The sequence below is a fragment of the Scyliorhinus canicula genome, chromosome 11 (genome assembly GCF_902713615.1).
Source record: "Scyliorhinus canicula chromosome 11, sScyCan1.1, whole genome shotgun sequence".
Classification (NCBI taxonomy): domain Eukaryota; kingdom Metazoa; phylum Chordata; class Chondrichthyes; order Carcharhiniformes; family Scyliorhinidae; genus Scyliorhinus; species Scyliorhinus canicula.
In genome coordinates, this window is record NC_052156.1 from 1549177 (window position 1) to 1569452 (window position 20276).

The following is a 20276-nucleotide window of genomic DNA, read 5'->3' on the forward strand; positions in this document are numbered from 1 at the left end:
GTTACGTCATCAGAAGACTCAATCTCGGGTTCTTCCTCAATTTCCCGGAAACATTCCAGCAATGCTGTTAATGGCTCTCGAACCGTGAAGCCTCTGCAACACATAATGATCCAGCTCCTCCTGAAGGTGGCAACTGACCTTCAAGCCTTTCCTTTCCTGGGCAGACACATCCACATCCTTTCGATGAATTGGAAAGGCTTATTCTGAATCCCTAATCGGTCCCAAGGCCCAGTGCTGCTCACTCTCCAAGTCCAGTTCAGAGATGTGCAGGTTGGGGTGGGGTTACAGGAATAGGACGGGGGAGTGGGGCTTGGGTAGAGGGCTCTTTGACAGTGTTGGTGCAAACTCAATGGGCTGAATGGCCTCCTTTTGCAATGTTGGGATTCTATGATTCAATAACTTAATCCTGTCTGAACCTTACATTATTTGAACAGGACAATAGCCATGGTCAACAGGTCAGTTGTTAGATACTCACTGGGTTAATATCACTCAGGAAGCCTCCGGGAACCTCGCTGGGATCCTCTGGACATTTATGGTGGAAGCTACAAAACACAAAATAAAAAGAGATCAAAATTTCAGCTCCCATAGCCACCCTACCCCGAGTCCGCAGCTGCCCAAAACACTCCGTGGAAAAACAGCTCCTAATACTGCAAAACGATTCTTCCTAACTACCCTGGAGAATCAGCCCCCACCCACAATAAAAACTCAATCTTCCCTGGCCGAAGATTAGGGATGGTAGTTTAGTGGTAATGTTACTGGACTAGTAATCCAGAGAACCCAGTTCAAATCCCACCATGGAGCTGGAAGGAATTTTAATTAATACATTTGGAATAATGAAATGAAATGAAAATGAAATGAAATCGCTCATTGTCACGAGTAGGCTTCAAATGAAGTTACTGTGAAAAGCCCCTAGTCGCCACATTCCAGCGCCTGTCCGGGGAGGCTGGTACGGGAATTGAACCGTGCTGCTGGCCTGCTTGGTCTGCTTTAAAAGCCAGCGATTTATCCCAGTGAGCTAAACCAGCCCCATAAAAGCTCATCTCAATAATGGAGATCAGGAAACTACCGGATTGTTATAATAACCCATCTTTGTTCACTAACAACCTTTAGGGAAGGAAATCTGGCATCTCATAGAAATGTAGTTGGCTCAACTGTTTTCTGAAAGGAGGGCAGCACGTGGCGGAGTGGTTAGCACTGGGACTGCGGCGCTGAGGACCCGGGTTCGATCCCGGCTCTGGGTTGCTGTCTGTGTGGAGTTTGCACATTCTCCCCGTGTCTGCGTGGGTTCCACCCCCACAACACAAAGATTGTGCAGATTAGGTGGATTGGCCACGCTAAATTGCCACGTAATTGGAAAAAAAATAATAAAATTAGGTACTCTAAATTTATTTTTAAACACCTGTCTTCTGAAATGGCCCAGCTTGGTTGTATCAAACAGTTTTGGAAAGTTTAATTAAGAACAAAACTGGACACACCACCTGGAAAATACCTGGGCTCAACAAGAATACACCCTACACAAGCCAATCAGGTCCTTCCATTAAGAACTGGGAGCCAAAGTTGCGGGAGCTATTCCACAGTCTAGTCAGCAACAGCCTAACAGTCAATACTCCCAGAATCATCCCATATCCCAGGTCCCTCCATCACCACTGTGCTGTCCTACAGGCAGGGAAGACCCACCAGGGGTGGCGGCACAGTGGTATACAATTGGGAGTTGCCCTGGGGACCCTCAACATTGACCTCTGACCTCAGTCATATGGCATCAGGTCAAACATGGACAAGGAAACCTCTGGCTGAATACCATCCATCCTCAAATGAATCTGTGTTGCTCTATGCTGAAGACCACTTGGAAGAAGCACCGAGGGTCGCAAAGACAGAGAATATTCTCTGGATGGATTGGGGGGGGGGACTTCAATGTTTATCATCAAGAATGGCTCAGTGTCACTGCTGTTGACCAAGGTGAAGGGAACAGCTGTGTCAGGCTCAGCTTGCACAAGGCGGTGAGGTAATCTATGTGAGAGATAGAAACCTACTTGACCATACCCTCAATAATTTACCCATTCTAGATGCATCAATTCATGACAATATTGATAGGAGTGACTTTCGCACAGTCCTTATGATCTTTCATACCCATCGTGTGTCCTGCCCAGCAGTTTACTCTCAGTCATTAAAGTGAGAAAGGTTTTAGCATCAGTGCTATAACCTGTTTGCCAATGTTCAGTTTGGATTCTGCAAGGAACAGTCAGCTTCAGACCGTACTACAGGAAGGATGTGATGGCAGTGGAGAGGGTGCAGAGGAGATTCACCAGCATGTTGCTTGGGAAGGAGTATTTGAGCTATGAGAGGCTGCATAAACTCGGGTTGTAGCAAGTTCAGAGGGGGCCTGATTGAAGTGTGTATGATTATGAGGAGTATGGACACCGTGGACAGGAAGCAGCTGTTCCGCTTGGTTGCAGGTCAATAACATGGGGGCAGAATTTTAAGGTGAGGGACAGGACATTTAGAGGGGATTTGAGGAAAAATGTTTTCATCCAGAGAGTAGTGGGCACCTGGAATGCACTGCGGCAGCGGTGGGGGTGGGGGTCTTGAACCGCTGCAATCTTCAGCTGCTTCTTCAATGACCTCCATTTCATCAGGTCAGAAATGGGAAGCTCGCTGATGATTGTTGAGTGCCATTCATAATTCTGATTCATGAGCAGTCTGTAGCTGCGTGCAGCAAGACCTGGACAACATCGCTATTGCTGAATCCCCCATCAACATCAAGGGGTCTTGATGTCAGCAAAAGCTTTGAGAGTACATCACGGCCACAGGCTTTTTTGTTTGATGGCTTGTTACAGCTCTCTCAATGATGGTGGGTCATTGTGGATTCTACCACACAGGTATAGGCTGTAGAATATCAGCTGCCATTGTGGATTCCTGCTGGAGCAGTTCTTGGAAATGTTCTTTCTAGTGTTGATGAATGGCATTGTCATCTTTAGGGGAGATGCACCACTCTGTGAAGGAAGGGGCCTGCGGGGGGGGGGGGGGGGGGGGGGGGGGGGGCAGCATTTATTGCCCATTCATTTGACCTTGGTCTATAGATGCTTTCGGAAAAGCTCAGCATGTCATGATGGTTGGCACACTGTTGGATCGCTCAGGCTCTCTCTTCCTACCCCTTGTTCTTTATCTTCCAGATTGGTTTTTGGGCTGTTGGATTGCTGCCTCTTGACTTGCTATCTTGGGCTCTTCCATCAGCCAATGGAGGCGGCTCGTTTTTCTTCCAGGGGGGCATATATTTCTGCATCACCTTTGTTGATGGTTTTCGATGAAGACCATTGTCAAACCCAATGGTCTGTATACCCGAGTCCCGTACAGCTGACTTTATTTAATCCCAATGTTCTAGAATTGGGCTGGATGTGAAGATTTTTCAGACAGTTTGCGAGCTGCACTTGGAATTCCTCTCTTTGGACGGGCTGCTTTAGCACGGAGACATTGACCCTCTCCTTTTCACACCTCTGGGTTTTTGGGGGGCTGGGTGTTCGGGGCGCTGGGTGTTCAGGGCGCTGGGTGTTCAGGGCGCTGGGTGTTCGGGGGCTGGTTTTTGCGGGCGCTGGGTGTTTGGGGCGCTGGGTGTTCGGGGGGATAGTTTTTGCGGGCGCTGGGTGTTCGGGGCGCTGGGTGTTCTGTTGGGGGGGGGGCGCTGGGTGTTCGGGGGGCTGGGTGTGTTCGGGGGGCTGGGTGTTGGGGGGGGCGTGTTCGGGGGGTGGGTGTTCGGGGGCTGGGTGTTCGGGCGTGGGTGTTCGGGGCGATGGGTGTTCGGGGCGCTGGGTGTTCGGGGGCTGGGTGTTCGGGGGGCTGGGTGTTCGGGGCGCTGGGTGTTCGGGGGGCTGGGTGTTCGGGGGGCTGGGTGTTCGGGGGGCTGGGTGTTCGGGGGGCTGGGTGTTCGGGGGGCTGGGTGTTCGGGGGGGCTGGGTGTTCGGGGGGCTGGGTGTTCGGGGGGCTGGGTGTTCGGGGGGCTGGGTGTTCGGGGGGCTGGGTGTTCGGGGGGCTGGGTGTTCGGGGCGCTGGGTGTTCGGGGGCTAGTTTTTGCGGGCGCTGGGTGTTCGGGGCGCTGGGTGTTCGGGGCGCTGGGTGTTCGGGGGCTAGTTTTTGCGGGCGCTGGGTGTTCGGGGCGCTGGGTGTTCGGGGGCTAGTTTTTGCGGGCGCTGGGTGTTCGGGGGCTAGTTTTTGCGGGCGCTGGGTGTTCGGGGGAGTTTTTGCGGGGCTGGGTGTTCGGGGTGCGGGTGTTCGGGGGCTAGTTTTTTGCGGGCGCTGGGTGTTCGGGGCGCTGGGTGTTCGGGGGCTAGTTTGGGGCCTGGGTGTCGGGCGCTGGGTGTTCGGGGGCTAGTTTTGCGGGCGCTGGGTGTTCGGGGACGCTGGGTGTTCGGGGGCTAGTTTTGCGGGGAGCGGGGTTCGGGCGCTGGGTGTTCGGGCGATGGGTGTCGGGGCGCTGGGTGTTCGGGCGCTGGGTGTTCGGGGCGCTGGGTGTTCGGGGCGCGGGTGTTCGGGGCGCTGGGTGTTCGGGGCGCTGGGTGTTCGGGGCGCTGGGTGTTCGGGGCGCTGGGTGTTCGGGGCTGGGGTGTTCGGGGCGCGGGGGTGTTCGGGGCGCTGGGTGTTCGGGGCGCTGGGTGTTCGGGGCGCTGGGTGTTCGGGGCGCTGGGTGTTCGGGGCGCTGGGTGTTCGGGGCGCTGGGTGTTCGGGGCGCTGGGTGTTCGGGGCGCTGGGTGTTCGGGGCGCTGGGTGTTCGGGGCGCTGGGTGTTCGGGGCGCTGGGTGTTCGGGGCGCTGGGTGTTCGGGGCGCTGGGTGTTCGGGGCGCTGGGTGTTCAGGGCGCTGGGTGTTCGGGGGGCTGGGTGTTCAGGGTGCTGGGGATACAGACATCATTTTGGCATTTTGACCTGAAAAATGGCTGAATCGAAGAGGTGCCTCGATGTGGTTTGGTATTTATCCCTCTGGCAGGAGAGGGTGTGTTATATTGAGGCCGTGCTGAGCTCACTGTCAGCAGGAGGCACCATTTCCATTGGCTTTTCCCAGACCGGTTTTCCCAATGGTTCTCCTCCAGACATTGAAGTCAGGCGAACTCAGCCAATAAAAGGTCCGCAGAAGGGGCGGCATGGTGGCACAGCGGTTAGCACTGCTGCCTCACAGTGCCAGGGACCCAGGATCAATGCCGGCCTTGGGTCACTGTGTGGAGTTTGCACGTTCTCCCCGTGTGTGCGTGGGTTTCCTCCGGGTGCTCCAGTTTCCTCCAACAGTCCAAAGATGTGCAGGTTAGGTGGATTGGCCGGGATAAATTGCCCTTAGTATCCAGGGATGTGCAGGTTAGGATGGGGTGGATGTGGGAGGGGACACGAGTAGGCTGCTCATTCAAAGAGTCGGTGCAGACTCGACTGGCTGATTGGAGGGAGTCGATGACTCTAAGGACAATCTTTTCTTCTTTTGGGATGCCAGTGAGAACTTCATCAAGGTCACAGTCGAGCCGTTCCTCCGGAGGCCAGGGTGGGGGTATGACGGTGACATAGCTGTGGGTGAAGTGTCACCAGTCTTTATTTATACAGCTGGGGAGCTCTGACAGTGCATCCAAGATCCGACTCTCGATGGCAAAACCAGCTCCTCGAGGGTCACTGTCAGCCTTTCCTTTCCAGTAGAAGGTGTAGCCCAAGCTTGTTGCTTCTTCTGCAGGAAGGCTGATCTCACTGGGGACGGAGATGTCAATTTGGAGTCTTGGTAGCTGAGGCAATACGACCACAGTCCTTCTTTCTGTATGGTCACTCATGCGATTATGAATCAGTGTTCGAACATTTCAAGTTGCAAAGTCTAAAGTTGACGGTCTTTGGCCACAAAGGTGGTAATCCCGCAGGATGTGGCTCTCTAGCCAGGAGTGAGTGGGACCACCAAATTTCGGGCCCTTTACCAGCCCCCTCCCCATTTGGAGTGAGCAGCGGTTATCCTGAAGTGGACTGCTCAGTCACAGATGCAGCTGCCCAAAGACAGCGCTGTTCCTAAACAGGTGCCCAGTGAGCTTCACTCACCTGTCGCTAGCAGATTCTTGAGCAGGGACGCCGAGGTTCACAGCCTTTCCCCGGCACCAACTCTCTAACGCTACAAGACTTGGCAAATGGATCCTGGTAGATTTGTGTGTGTGCGGCTTTATTTAATGTTGGGGGCGTTGCCCACACAATCTAGACAGGTGCTAGTCAGACTTTGAAGATGTGTTGACCCCGATGACTCGGGACACCTTTCTGCTGCAACTTTCTTCCACCGTTGCAGCCAGTGAGACCCCCAGCCTTCGCCTGTTCAGGAGTTTTTGTATCGCACACTGTCTGGTACCTCCCCACCTTGGCTTGCCCATCCAGGAGCAAGGACGGCATCACTCAGGGGATCATCAGAGTGCATAAGCCTCTCCAACACATCAAGGTGACGATTCACACTGGAACTTTTAGGGGTACAGAAATCAAAAAAGGTAATGGAATGCTAGTCGTTATTTCAATGCGGTTGGAATTCAAAGGCACAGGGAGTGATGCAATTGTACAGAGCCTTGCTCACACATCACCCAGAGAGGTATGTTCAACTTTTGATACTGCACCTTACGAGGGAGGGACACATTGGCCCTGGAGGGGGAGGGACACATTGGCCCTGGAGGGGGAGGGACACATTGGCCCTGGAGGGGGGAGGTGGGTGAAGCCAGATCATTCACTGAAGAGCCTTTATAGAGTCACAGAATCAGAAATGTGCAGTACAAGGTCAGTCAGGTGCATCCAAGTGTTTTATAAACAGTCATTATGGCACAGGAGTCCATTCTGCCCCTCTGTACCGCAATCCAGTGTCCATTCTGCCCCTCTGTACCGCAATCCAGTGTCCATTCTGCCCCTCTGTACCGCAATCCAGTGTCCATTCTGCCCCTCTGTACAGCAATCCAGTGTCCATTCTGCCCCTCTGTACAGCAATCCAGTGTCCATTCTGCCTCTGTACAGCAATCCAGTGTCCATTCTGCCCCTCTGTACCGCGATCCAGTGTCCATTCTGCCCCTCTGTACAGCAATCCAGTGTCCATTCTGCCCCTCTGTACAGCGATCCAGTGTCCATTCTGCCCCTCTGTACAGCGATCCAGTGTCCATTCTGCCCCTCTGTACAGCGATCCAGTGTCCATTCTGCCCCTCTGTACCGCGATCCAGCGTCCATTCTGCCCCTCTGTACAGCAATCCAGTGTCCATTCTGCCTCTGTACAGCAATCCAGTGTCCATTCTGCCCCTCTGTACAGCAATCCAGCGTCCATTCTGCCCCTCTGTACCGCAATCCAGCGTCCATTCTGCCCCTCTGTACCGCAATCCAGCGTCCATTCTGCCCCTCTGTACCGCAATCCAGCGTCCATTCTGCCCCTCTGTACCGCAATCCAGTGTCCATTCTGCCCCTCTGTACCGCAATCCAGTGTCCATTCTGCCCCTCTGTACAGCAATCCAGTGTCCATTCTGCCCCTCTGTACAGCAATCCAGTGTCCATTCTGCCCCTCTGTACAGCAATCCAGTGTCCATTCTGCCCCTCTGTACAGCAATCCAGTGTCCATTCTGCCCCTCTGTACAGCAATCCAGTGTCCATTCTGCCCCTCTGTACCGCAATCCAGTGTCCATTCTGCCCCTCTGTACCGCAATCCAGTGTCCATTCTGCCCCTCTGTACCGCAATCCAGTGTCCATTCTGCCCCTCTGTACCGCGATCCAGTGTCCATTCTGCCCCTCTGTACCGCGATCCAGAGTCCATTCTGCCCCTCTGTACCGCGATCCAGCGTCCATTCTGCCCCTCTGTACCGCGATCCAGCGTCCATTCTGCCCCTCTGTACCGCGATCCAGCGTCCATTCTGCCCCTCTGTACCGCGATCCAGTGTCCATTCTGCCCCTCTGTACAGCAATCCAGTGTCCATTCTGCCCCTCAGTACAGCTATCCAGTGTCCATTCTGCCCCATGTACAGCGATCCAGTGTCCATTCTGCCCCTCTGTACAGCGATCCAGTGTCCATTCTGCCTCTGTACAGCGATCCAGTGTCCATTCTGCCCCTCTGTACCGCAATCCAGCGTCCATTCTGCCCCTCTGTACCGCAATCCAGCGTCCATTCTGCCCCTCTGTACCGCAATCCAGTGTCCATTCTGCCCCTCTGTACCGCAATCCAGCGTCCATTCTGCCCCTCTGTGCAGCAATCCAGTGTCCATTCTGCCCCTCTGTAACGCAATCCAGTGTCCATTCTGCCCCTCTGTAACGCAATCCAGTGTCCATTCTGCCCCTCTGTGCAGCAATCCAGTGTCCATTCTGCCCCTCTGTGCAGCAATCCAGTGTCCATTCTGCCCCTCTGTAACGCAATCCAGTGTCCATTCTGCCCCTCTGTGCAGCAATCCAGTGTCCATTCTGCCCCTCTGTAACGCAATCCAGTGTCCATTCTGCCCCTCTGTGCAGCAATCCAATGTCCATTCTGCCCCTCTGTAACGCAATCCAGTGTCCATTCTGCCCCTCTGTGCAGCAATCCAGTGTCCATTCTGCCCCTCTGTACCGCAATCCAGCGTCCATTCTGCCCCTCTGTAACGCAATCCAGTGTCCATTCTGCCCCTCTGTACCGCAATCCAGTCAGTCCCATTCCCCCTCTATCCCCACAGCCCTGCATGTTTATTTCCAACAAAAGCCCATTCAATTTCCTTCTGAAAGCGATTGAGGACTCTAGATCTGTACTCATTGGAGTTTAATAATAACTATACTAATAATCACTTATTGTCACGAGTAGGCTTCAATTAAGTTACTGTGAAAAGCCCCTAGTCGCCACATTCCGGTGCCTGTTCGGGGAGGCTGGAATGGGATGAGGGGGGATCTTATTGAAATGTACAGGATACTGCGAGGACTGGATAGAGTGAACGTGGAGAGGATGTTTCCACTTGTGGGGAAAACTAGAAGCAGAGGACATAATTTCAGAGTGAAAGGACGATGCTTTAAAACAGAGATGAGAAGGAATTTCTTCAGCCGGAGGGTGGCGAATCTGTGGAACTCTTTGCCGCAGAAGGCTGTGGAGGTCAAATCACCGAGTGTCTTTAAGACAGAGATAGATAGGTTCTTGATTAATAAGGGGATCAGGGGTTATGGGGAGAAGGCAGGAGAATGGGGATGAGAAAATATCAGCCATGATTGAATGGCGGAGCAGACTCGATGGGCCGAGTGGCCTAATTCTGATATTATGTTTTATGAAAATCTCGGATTGTCTCCTTCTGTCACCCTCCTGGGCAGTAGGTTACCAGCCACTCGCTGCATTGAAAAATTCTTCCACACATCCCCCCTGCCTCTTGCCCAAAACAAGGTTAGAGTCAGGCCATTGAAGGGTCATGTTGCAGAGAGTCGTGAAGATCTGGAACAATCTCCCCCAAAAGCACCTGGATGCATGCATCATTATTGTTGGATTAGTGCAGCGAGATATCCGAAGCAAAGAAGGCTGGACAGAGCCGAGGTGCAAACGAGACAGGAACGTGCGAATGGTGGAGCAAGCTTGAAAAGCTGGATGGCCTCCTTCTCTTCCTGCCTTTCTATATTTTATAGTAAATGTCAACACTGGCAAATTATCACCGTATTCCATATATTGGACTTATAGGCACACGCCCCCGGCCCGCAGCGCACACGCCCCCGGCCCGCAGCGCACACGCCCCCGGCCCGCAGCGCACACGCCCCCGGCCCGCAGCGCACACGCCCCCGGCCCGCAGCGCACACGCCCCCGGCCCGCAGCGCACACGCCCCCGGCCACAACTTACAGTCTCTCGTAAAGCCGTAGTTCACAGATTAGAGGATTCGATACCCAGTGAATAAAAGCCTTTGGTTTCTCAGCCGTGTCCGATTTCCTACAAGTTGCTTCCAACTCGACTACTTTCCCATTCTTATTCTGCAAAGTGAAAAAGAATGAAGTGAAACATTTTCTGTTGATTGGATCCACCAGTTTGAGGCTGTCCAGAAGGGTTACCCAGCCATGTCTAATGGCTTTAACTCTGAACGTTAGATCAGCCCTTTGATGTAATTTATAACTAGCCTCAGGACCAGCCAAGCTCCAATCTCACACAGTCTGGTTCTCCCACAGCAGACACTGCACAGGAAGCCTGTGTGTGAGAGATGTGGATAAGATGCAGCATAAATATAGCTGATTACTACACAGTCCATTGAGGCTGCAACATGGGAGCTAACAAAGAAGAAATAATAGGTTTTAGGAGGAGGCTTGGCTCCTGGTTGGGAAATTGTGTTTTCAGATACTGCCTGTTGTCTCCAATGGTAGCGAACACTGACCTTGATAAGCTTCTGCACCGAGATGACAAAGCCGGCATGTCGAAGTCCAACCGACTGCTCAGGGGTCAGCCGTTTGTAACCCTTCTCCATCACCTGCACATAAAGCAAATGTATGTCACAGCATCAATGGAAGCAGCAAATAGGACTCAGGGGCAGCACGGTAGCATTGAGGGGCAGCACAGTAGCATTGAGGGGCAGCACGGTAGCATTGAGGGGCAGCACGGTAGCATTGAGGGGCAGCACGGTAGCATTGAGGGGCAGCACGGTAGCATTGAGGGGCAGCACGGTAGCATTGAGGGGCAGCAAGCGGTAGCATTGAGGGGCAGCACGGTAGCATTGAGGGGCAGCACGGTAGCATTGAGGGGCAGCACGGTAGCATTGAGGGGCAGCACGGTAGCATTGAGGGGCAGCACGGTAGCATTGAGGGGCAGCACGGTAGCATTGAGGGGCAGCACGGTAGCATTGAGGGGCAGCACGGTAGCATTGTGGATAGCATAATTGCTTCACAGCTCCAGGGTCCCAGGTTCGATTCCCGGCTTGGGTCACTGTCTGTGCGGAGTCTGCACGTCCTCCCCGTGTGTGCGTGGGTTTCCTCCGGGTGCTCCGGTTTCCTCCCACAGTCCAAAGATGTGCAGGTTAGGTGGATTGGCCATGATAAATTGCCCTTAGTGTCCAAAATTTCCCTTAGTGTTGGGTGGGGTTACTGGGTTATGGGGATAGGGTGGAGGTGTTGACCTTGGGTAGGGTGCTCTTTCCAAGAGCCGGTGCAGACTCGATGGGCCGAATGGCCTCCTTCTGCAGTGTAAATTCTATGAAAACAACAGTAACACGGAGAACAGGGCCGGGAGCACCAGGGGTGCAGGTGCTTAGCACAGGAGAAGGAAATGCAACTTCACCAGGAGTCTTAGTAATTCACATATCTACGCCCGAGCAAGCTCCCTGTTCCAGTCACCAGAAGGTCTGGAAGCTGGGTCAGGAAGCAGTAACGGACCAATAAAATGAAAGGCTGTGAAGAGAGTCTTACCTCTCGGAAATCGGATTGTTCGATGTAGATGGTGGAAGAGATGGGCACCGTGTGGAATCCCTTACTTTCATCCGCTGGGAAGTTTGCAACAGAGACGTCAAGTGGCTGAGGGACACAGACAACTTCATCAGGATAAGTGGCACAATGTTCACACACACACCGCCCCGCGTAAAAACACACCGCCCCGCGTAAAAACACACCGCCCCGCGTAAAAACACACCGCCCCGCGTAAAAACACACCGCCCCGCGTAAAAACACACCGCCCCGCGTAAAAACACACCGCCCCGCGTAAAAACACACCGCCCCGCGTAAAAACACACCGCCCCGCGTAAAAACACACCGCCCCGCGTAAAAACACACCGCCCCGCGTAAAAACACACCGCCCCGCGTAAAAACACACCGCCCCGCGTAAAAACACACCGCCCCGCGTAAAAACACACCGCCCCGCGTAAAAACACACCGCCCCGCGTAAAAACACACCGCCCCGCGTAAAAACACACAGCCCCGTTCCACATGCATAAACTCACTGCACCTTCCTACATGGAAACAATGCCCACACACCTCATCGCCATGTGTATTAAATCACTGACTCAACCCACGCTTGGACTTACCAGATCGCCCAGTATACACGTTCACTGCCCCGCGTGCACGCTCACTGCCCAGTATACACTTTCACTGCCCCGCGTGCACGTTCACTGACCCGCGTGCACGCTCACTGCCCGGTATAATGCATTTTGGAAGGTCGAATGCAGGTCGGGAATATACAGTGAATGGTAGAACCCTCAAGAGTATTGAAAGTCAGAGATCTAGGTGTACACGTCCACGGGTCACTGAAAGGGGCAACACAGGTGGAGAAGGTAGTCAAGAAGGCATACGGCATGCTTGCCTTCATTGGCCGGGGCATTGAGTATAAGAATTGGCAAGCCATGTTGCAGCTGTATAGAACCTTAGTTCGGCCACACTTGGAGTATAGTGTTCAATTCTGGTTGCCACACTACCAGAAGGATGTGGAGGCTTTAGAGAGGGTGCAGAAGAGAGTTACCAGGGTGTTGCCTGGTATGGAGGGCATTAGCTATGAGGAGCGGTTGAATAAACCCAGTTTGTTCTCACTGGAACGATGGAGGTTGAGGGGCGGCCTGATAGAGGTTTACAAAATTATGAGGGGCATAGACAGAGTGGATAGTCAGAGGCTTTTTCCCAGGGTAGAGGGGTCAATTACTAGGGGGCAAGGTTTAAGGTGCGAGGGGCAAGGTTTAGAGGAGATGTGTGAGGCAAGTGTTTTACACAGAGGGTAGTGGGTGCCTGGAACTCGCTGCCGCAGGAGGTGGTGGAAGCAGGGACGATAGTGACATTTAAGGGGCATCTTGACAAATACATGAATAGGATGGAATAGAGGGATACGGACCCAGCAAGTGTGGAAGATTTTAGTTTAGACGGGCAGCATGGTCAGCACAGGCTTGGAGGGCCGAGGGCCTGTTCCTGTGCTGTACTTTTCTTTGTTCTTTGTACACTTTTGCTGCCCAGCACACCCCCCCGCTGCCCAGCGCGCCCCCCCCGCTGCCCAGCGCGCGCCCCCCGCTGCCCAGCGCGCCCCCCCCGCTGCCCAGCGCGCCCCCCCCGCTGCCCAGCGCGCCCCCCCCGCTGCCCAGCGCCCCCCCCCCCGCTGCCCAGCACATGCCCCCCGCTGCCCAGCACACGCCCCCCCGCTGCCCAGCACACGCCCCTCCGCTGCCCAGCACACTCCCCTCCGCTGCCCAGCACACGCCCCCGCTGCCCAGCACACCCCCCCGCTGCCCAGCACACCCCCCCGCTGCCCAGCACACTCCCCTCCGCTGCCCAGCACACGCCCCCGCTGCCCAGCACACCCCCCCGCTGCCCAGCACACACCCCCCCGCTGCCCAGCACACGACCCCCGCTGCCCAGCACACCCCCCCGCTGCCCAGCACACGCCCTCGCTGCCCAGCACAGCCCCGCTGCCCAGCACACAGCCCCGCTGCCCAGCACACGCCCTCGCTGCCCAGCACACGCCCTCGCTGCCCAGCACACACCCTCGCTGCCCCCGCTGCCCAGCACACACCCTCGCTGCCCCCGCTGCCCAGCACACACCCTCGCTGCCCCCGCTGCCCAGCACACGCCCTCGCTGCCCAGCACACGCCCCCGCTGCCCAGCACCCCCCCCCCGCTGCCCAGCACACACCCCCGCTGCCCAGCACACACCCCCGCTGCCCCGCACACACCCCCGCTGCCCCCGCTGCCCAGCACACACCCTCGCTGCCCAGCACACGCCCTCGCTGCCCAGCACACCCCCCGCTGCCCAGCACACCCCCCCCGCTGCCCAGCACACCCCGTCGCTGCCCAGCACACACCCTCGCTGCCCCCGCTGCCCAGCACACACCCTCGCTGCCCCCGCTGCCCAGCACACACCCTCGCTGCCCCCGCTGCCCAGCACACACCCTCGCTGCCCCCGCTGCCCAGCACACGCCCTCGCTGCCCAGCACACGCCCCCGCTGCCCAGCACACCCCCCCGCTGCCCAGCACACCCCCCCGCTGCCCAGCACACTCCCCTCCGCTGCCCAGCACACGCCCCCGCTGCCCAGCACACCCCCCCGCTGCCCAGCACACACCCCCCCCCGCTGCCCAGCACACCCCCCCCCCCCGCTGCCCAGCACACACACCCCCCCGCTGCCCAGCACACACCCCCCCCGCTGCCCAGCACACACCCCCCGCTGCCCAGCACACCCCCCCGCTGCCCAGCACACCCCCCCGCTGCCCAGCACACCCCCCCCGCTGCCCAGCACACCCCCCCCCGCTGCCCAGCACACCCCCCCCGCTGCCCAGCACACCCCCCCGCTGCCCAGCACCCCCCCGCTGCCCAGCACAACCCCCCGCTGCCCAGCACACCCCCCCCGCTGCCCAGCACACACACCCCCCCCGCTGCCCAGCACACACACCCCCCCCGCTGCCCAGCACACACACCCCCCCCGCTGCCCAGCACACACACCCCCCCCGCTGCCCAGCACTCACACCCCCCCCCGCTGCCCAGCACACCCCCCCCGCTGCCCAGCACACACCCCCGCTGCCCCCGCTGCCCAGCACACAGCCCCGCTGCCCAGCACACCCCCCCCGCTGCCCAGCACACACCCCCGCTGCCCCCGCTGCCCAGCACACAGCCCCGCTGCCCAGCACACGCCCCCGCTGCCCAGCACACCCCCCCGCTGCCCAGCACACACCCTCGCTGCCCAGCACACCCCCCGCTGCCCAGCACACCCCCCCCCGCTGCCCAGCACACGCCCTCGCTGCCCAGCACACGCCCTCGCTGCCCAGCACACGCCCCCGCTGCCCAGCACACCCCCCCGCTGCCCAGCACACACCCTCGCTGCCCAGCACACACCCCCGCTGCCCAGCACACCCCCCCGCTGCCCAGCACACGCCCTCGCTGCCCAGCACACGCCCTCGCTGCCCAGCACACGCCCCCGCTGCCCAGCACACGCCCCCGCTGCCCAGCACACCCCCCCGCTGCCCAGCACACCCCCCCGCTGCCCTCGCTGCCCAGCACACACCCTCGCTGCCCCATCTCTTGGGAGATCTGTGTCCTTTCCTACTCCGGTGTTGAAGTTGCCAAAGAGGATCAGCTTATTGCATTTTGGGACTTAGACCAAGGGTTGCTTGAAGATGGAGTAAAATTTCTCTGGACGTGTCTGTAGCTTCCAGTTTTGGGGCCTACGCACAGAGGACTGTAGCGGATTGGTTCTAGGCTGGGTTGAGTGAATGTTGTGAAGTGTTTGATTATCCCGCAAGGAGAGTCCAGAAACGGCCAACTAGTTTGGTTTTAATGGTGAAGCCAACCTTATGGAGGTGGCCATTTTCTTCTGGTTTACCTTTCCAGAAGACAGTGTAAACGTCACCTTGATCCTTGAGATGGCCTTCCCCTGCCCACCAGGTCTTGCCTAGGGTGGCGATGTCAAACTTCTCGAGCTCCCAGGCAGCGATCGCAGAACACCGTTCCTGTCGGTCACTATTGGGGTCGTTAATGGGGGCCCTGACATTCCAGGTCTCGTCACCATCGTTCCGAGGGATGGAAGATGTCTGTGCCGGAGTTCTGGGGGTGGCTGTTGCATAGTGGCGATCACGCGGGTTTGATGGAGCATGGCTTTGGTCCGGTGATAACAGGGTAAAGATGACTGGAGAGCAGGCTCTGCCGTATGGACCTTGGCCAACAAGCACACAAACTCCGACCGTCCTCCTCTCTCCTTCTGAAAGAGCCTTTCTCCCTGTGATTCACAAGGTGCAGTGCTGCCTCATGAGGCACAGGCCTCTCGCTGCTAATGGCCGCGTTGCTCCATGAACATCAGAAGATGTAGGATGAGTAGGCCATTCGGCCCATCACGTCTGCGCCGACATTCAATCAGATCACGGCTGATCCACTTTCCTACTTTATCCCCCAAATCCTCGATTCCCGAGCTGAATAAAAATCCATCTATAAGATCGTCACATAAGACAAGCTACACGCACACACACGCAGCAGAGCGAGGGGTGCACCAGGCAGGGACTTGCCGGGCATAGTTGGAGGGGGGAAATTGGGAGAGTGACAAGTGAAGCAGCATTGTGTTTGAAAAACCGGAGTGAGTGCCCACAGCTACATTGTGGTTCTTGGCACAATTACTGTAACTGCAAAAATGAAAATGGGGGAAACACTGGTTGAAAATTCCATCGTTTGCAACCACTGCGAACAAAAATGCATCATTGGAACACCTTTTCAATACAGAGGGTGTGACAGAGGGTGTTACCTGGTCAGATGGGAAGTTTGTTATGGTAACTTTCAGTGGCTCGAGAACAGCCATTGCCCGGGGTGCTGTGTCATTGAGAACATCTCGCACACACGACTCCAGCAGGTGTGGCTCCATCGTTGTCTGAGCAACTGTCACGCCTACCTGTGGGAGGGAGAGAGAAAATAACTGAAACCATCCAGGGAGACATCATTGCAGTGAGCTGGAGGGACAGCTAGCACTCTGCTGAGAAATAGTAAGGTATTAAGAACATAGAACAGTACAGCACAGAACAGGCCCTTCGGCCCTCGATGTTGTGCCGAGCAATGATCACCCTACTCAAACCCACGTATCCACCCTATACCCGTAACCCAACAACCTCCCCCCCCCCCCCTTAACCCTACTTTTTTTTTTAGGACACTATGGGCAATTTAGCATGGCCAATCCACCTAACCCGCACATTTTTGGACTGTGGGAGGAAACCGGAGCACCCGGAGGAAACCCACGCACACACGGGGAGGACGTGCAGACTCCGCACTGACAGTGACCCAGCAGGTGAGAGTTTTCGGTACCTGGGGGCGCAGGTGGTCAGGGACTGGGGGACTCTTCACAAGCATAATTTCACCAGACTTGTGGATCAGATGGAGGAGGAGTTCAAGAGGTGGGACATGCTGCCATTGTCGTTGGCGGGGAGGGTGCAGTCCGTCAAAATGACGGTGCTTCCGAGGTTCTTGTTCCTCTTTCAGTGCCTGCCCATCTTCATCCCCAGGGCCTTCGTTAGGAGAGTGACCATCAGTATTTTGAGCTTTGTGTGGGCACATGGGACTCCGAGAGTGAGGAGGGTGTTCCTGGAGCGAGGGAGGGATAGAGGCGGGCTGGCGCTGCCCAACCTTCTGGGGTACTATTGGGCGGCCAATGTGTCAATGGTGCGTAAATGGGTGATGGAGGGGGGAGGGGCGGCGTGGAAAAGAATGGAGACGGCGTCATGTAGAGGTACGAGCCTGGGTGCCATGGTAACGGCACCGTTGCCGCTCTCCCCTAAGAGGTTTACCACGAGCCCGGTGGTTGCGGCGACCCTAAGAATCTGGGAACAGTGGAGACGGTATAGGGGGGAAAGAAGGGGCTCGATGGAGGCTCCATTGGGTGGCAACCATTGGTTCATCCCGGAGAACGAGGATGGGGGATTTGGGGGTGGCAAAGGGTGGGCATCAGTAAATTGAGGGACCTGTTTATTGGCGGGAGGTTTGCAGGCCTGGGGGAACTGGAAGATAAATTTGGGCTCCCCCAAGGGAACATGTTCAGATACCTGCAGGTAAAGGCGTTTGCTAGGCAACAGGTAGAGGGATTCCCTTTGCTGCCCTCGCGGGGGGCGATGGACAGAGTGCTTTCGGGGGTGTGGGTCGGAGAGGGGAAGGTGTCTGACATCTATAAGGTAATGCAGGAGGTGGAGGAGTCGTCAGTGGAAGAGCTGAAGGCTAAATGGGAGGAGGAACTTGGGGAGCAGATAGAGGACGGGTTGGGCGGATATGCCTTGGAGAGGGTCAACTCTTCCTCCTCATGTGCGAGGCTTAGCCTCATCCAATTTAAGGTGCTGCACCGGGCCCATATGTCTGTGACTCAGATGAGTAGGTTCTTTGGGGGTGAGGACAGGTGCACCAGATGTTCGGGGAGTCCAGCGAATCACGCCCATATGTTCTGGGCATGCCCGGCACTGGAAGAATTCTGGAAGGGGGTAGCGGGGACGGTGTCGAGGATGGTTGGATCCAGGGTCAAACCAGGTTGGGGACTCGCGATTTTTGGAGATGCGGCAGAGCTGGGAGTGCAGGAGGCGAAAGAGGCCGGTGTTCTGGCCTTTGCGTCCCTTGTAGCCCGGCGGAGGATCTTGATGCAGTGGAAAGACGCGAGGCCCCCAAGTGTGGAGACCTGGATCAGTGACATGGCGGGATTTATAAAATTGGAGAAGGTCAAATTTGCCCGGAGAGGATCAGTACAAGGGTTCTATAAACGGTGGCAGCCTTTTCTGGACTTTCTGGCTCAAAGATAGGTATCTTGGTCAATAGCTATTTTTTCTTTTTTTTTTCCCTATGGTTATTTAACTTAATATGTTTTGTTGTTCATTAAGGATGGGCAAATGTTTATGACTGTTATCATTATTGTTATTGTTGGTATTTTACTGCGGTTCGTTGTTATATAAATACAATATTTATGAATAAAAATTATTTAAAAAAAAGATTCAGCACCCTGGACTCCGAATCAACTACTTCACTCTCCATCTTGATAAAAAATTTTGTCATAAAGAAAAATTACAGCACAGGAACAGGCCCTTCGGCCCTCCAAGCCTGCGCCGATCCAGATCCTCGATCTAAAACTGTCGCCTATTTTCTAAGGATCTGTATCCCTCTGCTCCCTGCCCATTCATGTATCTGTTTAGATACATCTTAAATGACGCTGTCGTGCCCGCCTCTACCACCTCCGCCTGCAATGCGTTCCAGGCACCCACCACCCACTGCATAAAGAACTTTCCACGCATATCGCCCTTAAACTTTTCCCCTCTCACCTCGAACTCATGACCCCTAGTAATTGAGTCCCCCACTCTGGGAAAAAGCTTCTTGCTATCCACCCTGTCTATACCTCGCATGATTTTGTAGACCTCAATGAGGTCCCCCCTCAACCTCCGTCTTTCTCATGAAAATAATCCTATTTTTGGATTATGTTATGGTCATTCATCCCAAAGGGGTCTCGTACAGCCAGATTGGCAATGATTCCCTTCTCATTACACAGTACCCAGTCTAAGATGGTCTGCTCTTTAGTTGGTTCCTCCACATATTGGTCAAGAAAACCATCCCGTATACACTCCAGGAATTCCTCCTCTACGGCATTGTGGCTAATTCGATTTACCCAATCTATGTGAAGATTAAAATCACCGATATTCCCTTGTTACATGCATCACTAATTTCTTGTTTAATGCCATTCCCAACCTCACCAGTGCAGTTTGGGGGTCTATATATGACCCACTAATGTTTTTGCCCCTTGGTATTTCTCAACTCTATCCATAGAGATTCCACATTGTCAGAGCTAATATCCTTTCTCACTATTGTGTTAATTTCCTCTTTAACCAGCAGTACCACACCACCACATTTTCTTTATGCCTGTCCTTCCTAAATACTGAGAACCCTGGGACATTCAGTTCACATCCCTGTTCACCCTGCAGCCATGTCTCCCTAATCCCAATTGTATCAGACCTGTTTATATCTATCTGCATGATTAGTTTATCCACTTTATTGCAAATGCTCCGTGCATTAAGACACAGAGCCTTTAAGCGCGTCTTTTTCACAATGCTGGTCTTGCTCCCAATATTTTTCTCTCCTGCCCTGTTTGAATTTTGCCCTTGATTTCTCCACCTATCACTTTTCTACCTTTTGCTTTTGTCCTTTCTCCCTCTTTCTCTGACTCCTTTCCGGGTGCTCCGGTTTCCTCCCACAAGTCCAAAGATGTGAAGATTGGGTGGGGTTACGGGGAGGGGGGTGGAGGGGAGGGTCTTTCAGAGCTTCATTCTGCACTGTGGGGATTCTGTGATAAATATTCCTGTACAGGGTGTGCAGGAAAGACAGGGCAGAAAAAAAAGACGGGCGGGTTGCAAAATTATGGGGAACACTGCATTGCTGAACAGAGAGGATGTCTTCAAGGATAGAATATATTTAGCTACAGAAAATAAACAATAGATGTACCATAACATTGCCGGGTGCATTTTATGTAACACCAACTAGAGGGAAAGATACAGAGGGAAAGAAAAAGAAAATTATAGAGAGGCAGAAAAACTATAGTAGAGTTGTAATAAAAGCAGAGTATGCTGGATAAACTCAACAATCTCAGATTAAAGGGACGATCCTTTAAAACGGAGATGAGGAGTAATTTCTTCAGCCAGAGGGTGGTGAATCTGTGGAACACTTTGCCGCAGAAGGCTGTGGAGGCCAAATCACTGAGTGTCTTTAAGACAGAGATAGATAGGCTCTTGATTAAATAAGGGGATCAGGGGTTATGGGGAGAAGGCAGGAGAATGGGGATGAGAAAATATCAGCCATGATTGAATGGCGGAGCAGACTCGATGGGCCGAGTGGCCTAATTTTGCTCCTATGTCTTGTGGTCTGGCAGCATCTGTGAAGAGAAATGGGGTTAGC

At 54.9% G+C, this 20276-nt stretch overlaps 1 protein-coding gene across 1 annotated transcript in view; it reads right to left on the reverse strand.

The window, feature by feature from the left end:
• Positions 1-20276, reverse strand: part of qars1 (glutaminyl-tRNA synthetase 1) — a 101320-nt gene that overhangs the window by 11458 nt on the left and 69586 nt on the right. Inside the window, exons 19-23 of the mRNA XM_038812003.1 lie at positions 16120-16263; positions 11334-11438; positions 10310-10402; positions 9787-9914; positions 476-542 (exon numbers count right to left, since the gene is read on the reverse strand). Coding sequence (XP_038667931.1) covers positions 476-542; positions 9787-9914; positions 10310-10402; positions 11334-11438; positions 16120-16263 — 537 coding nt within the window. The remainder of the gene's footprint in view (positions 1-475; positions 543-9786; positions 9915-10309; positions 10403-11333; positions 11439-16119; positions 16264-20276) is intronic.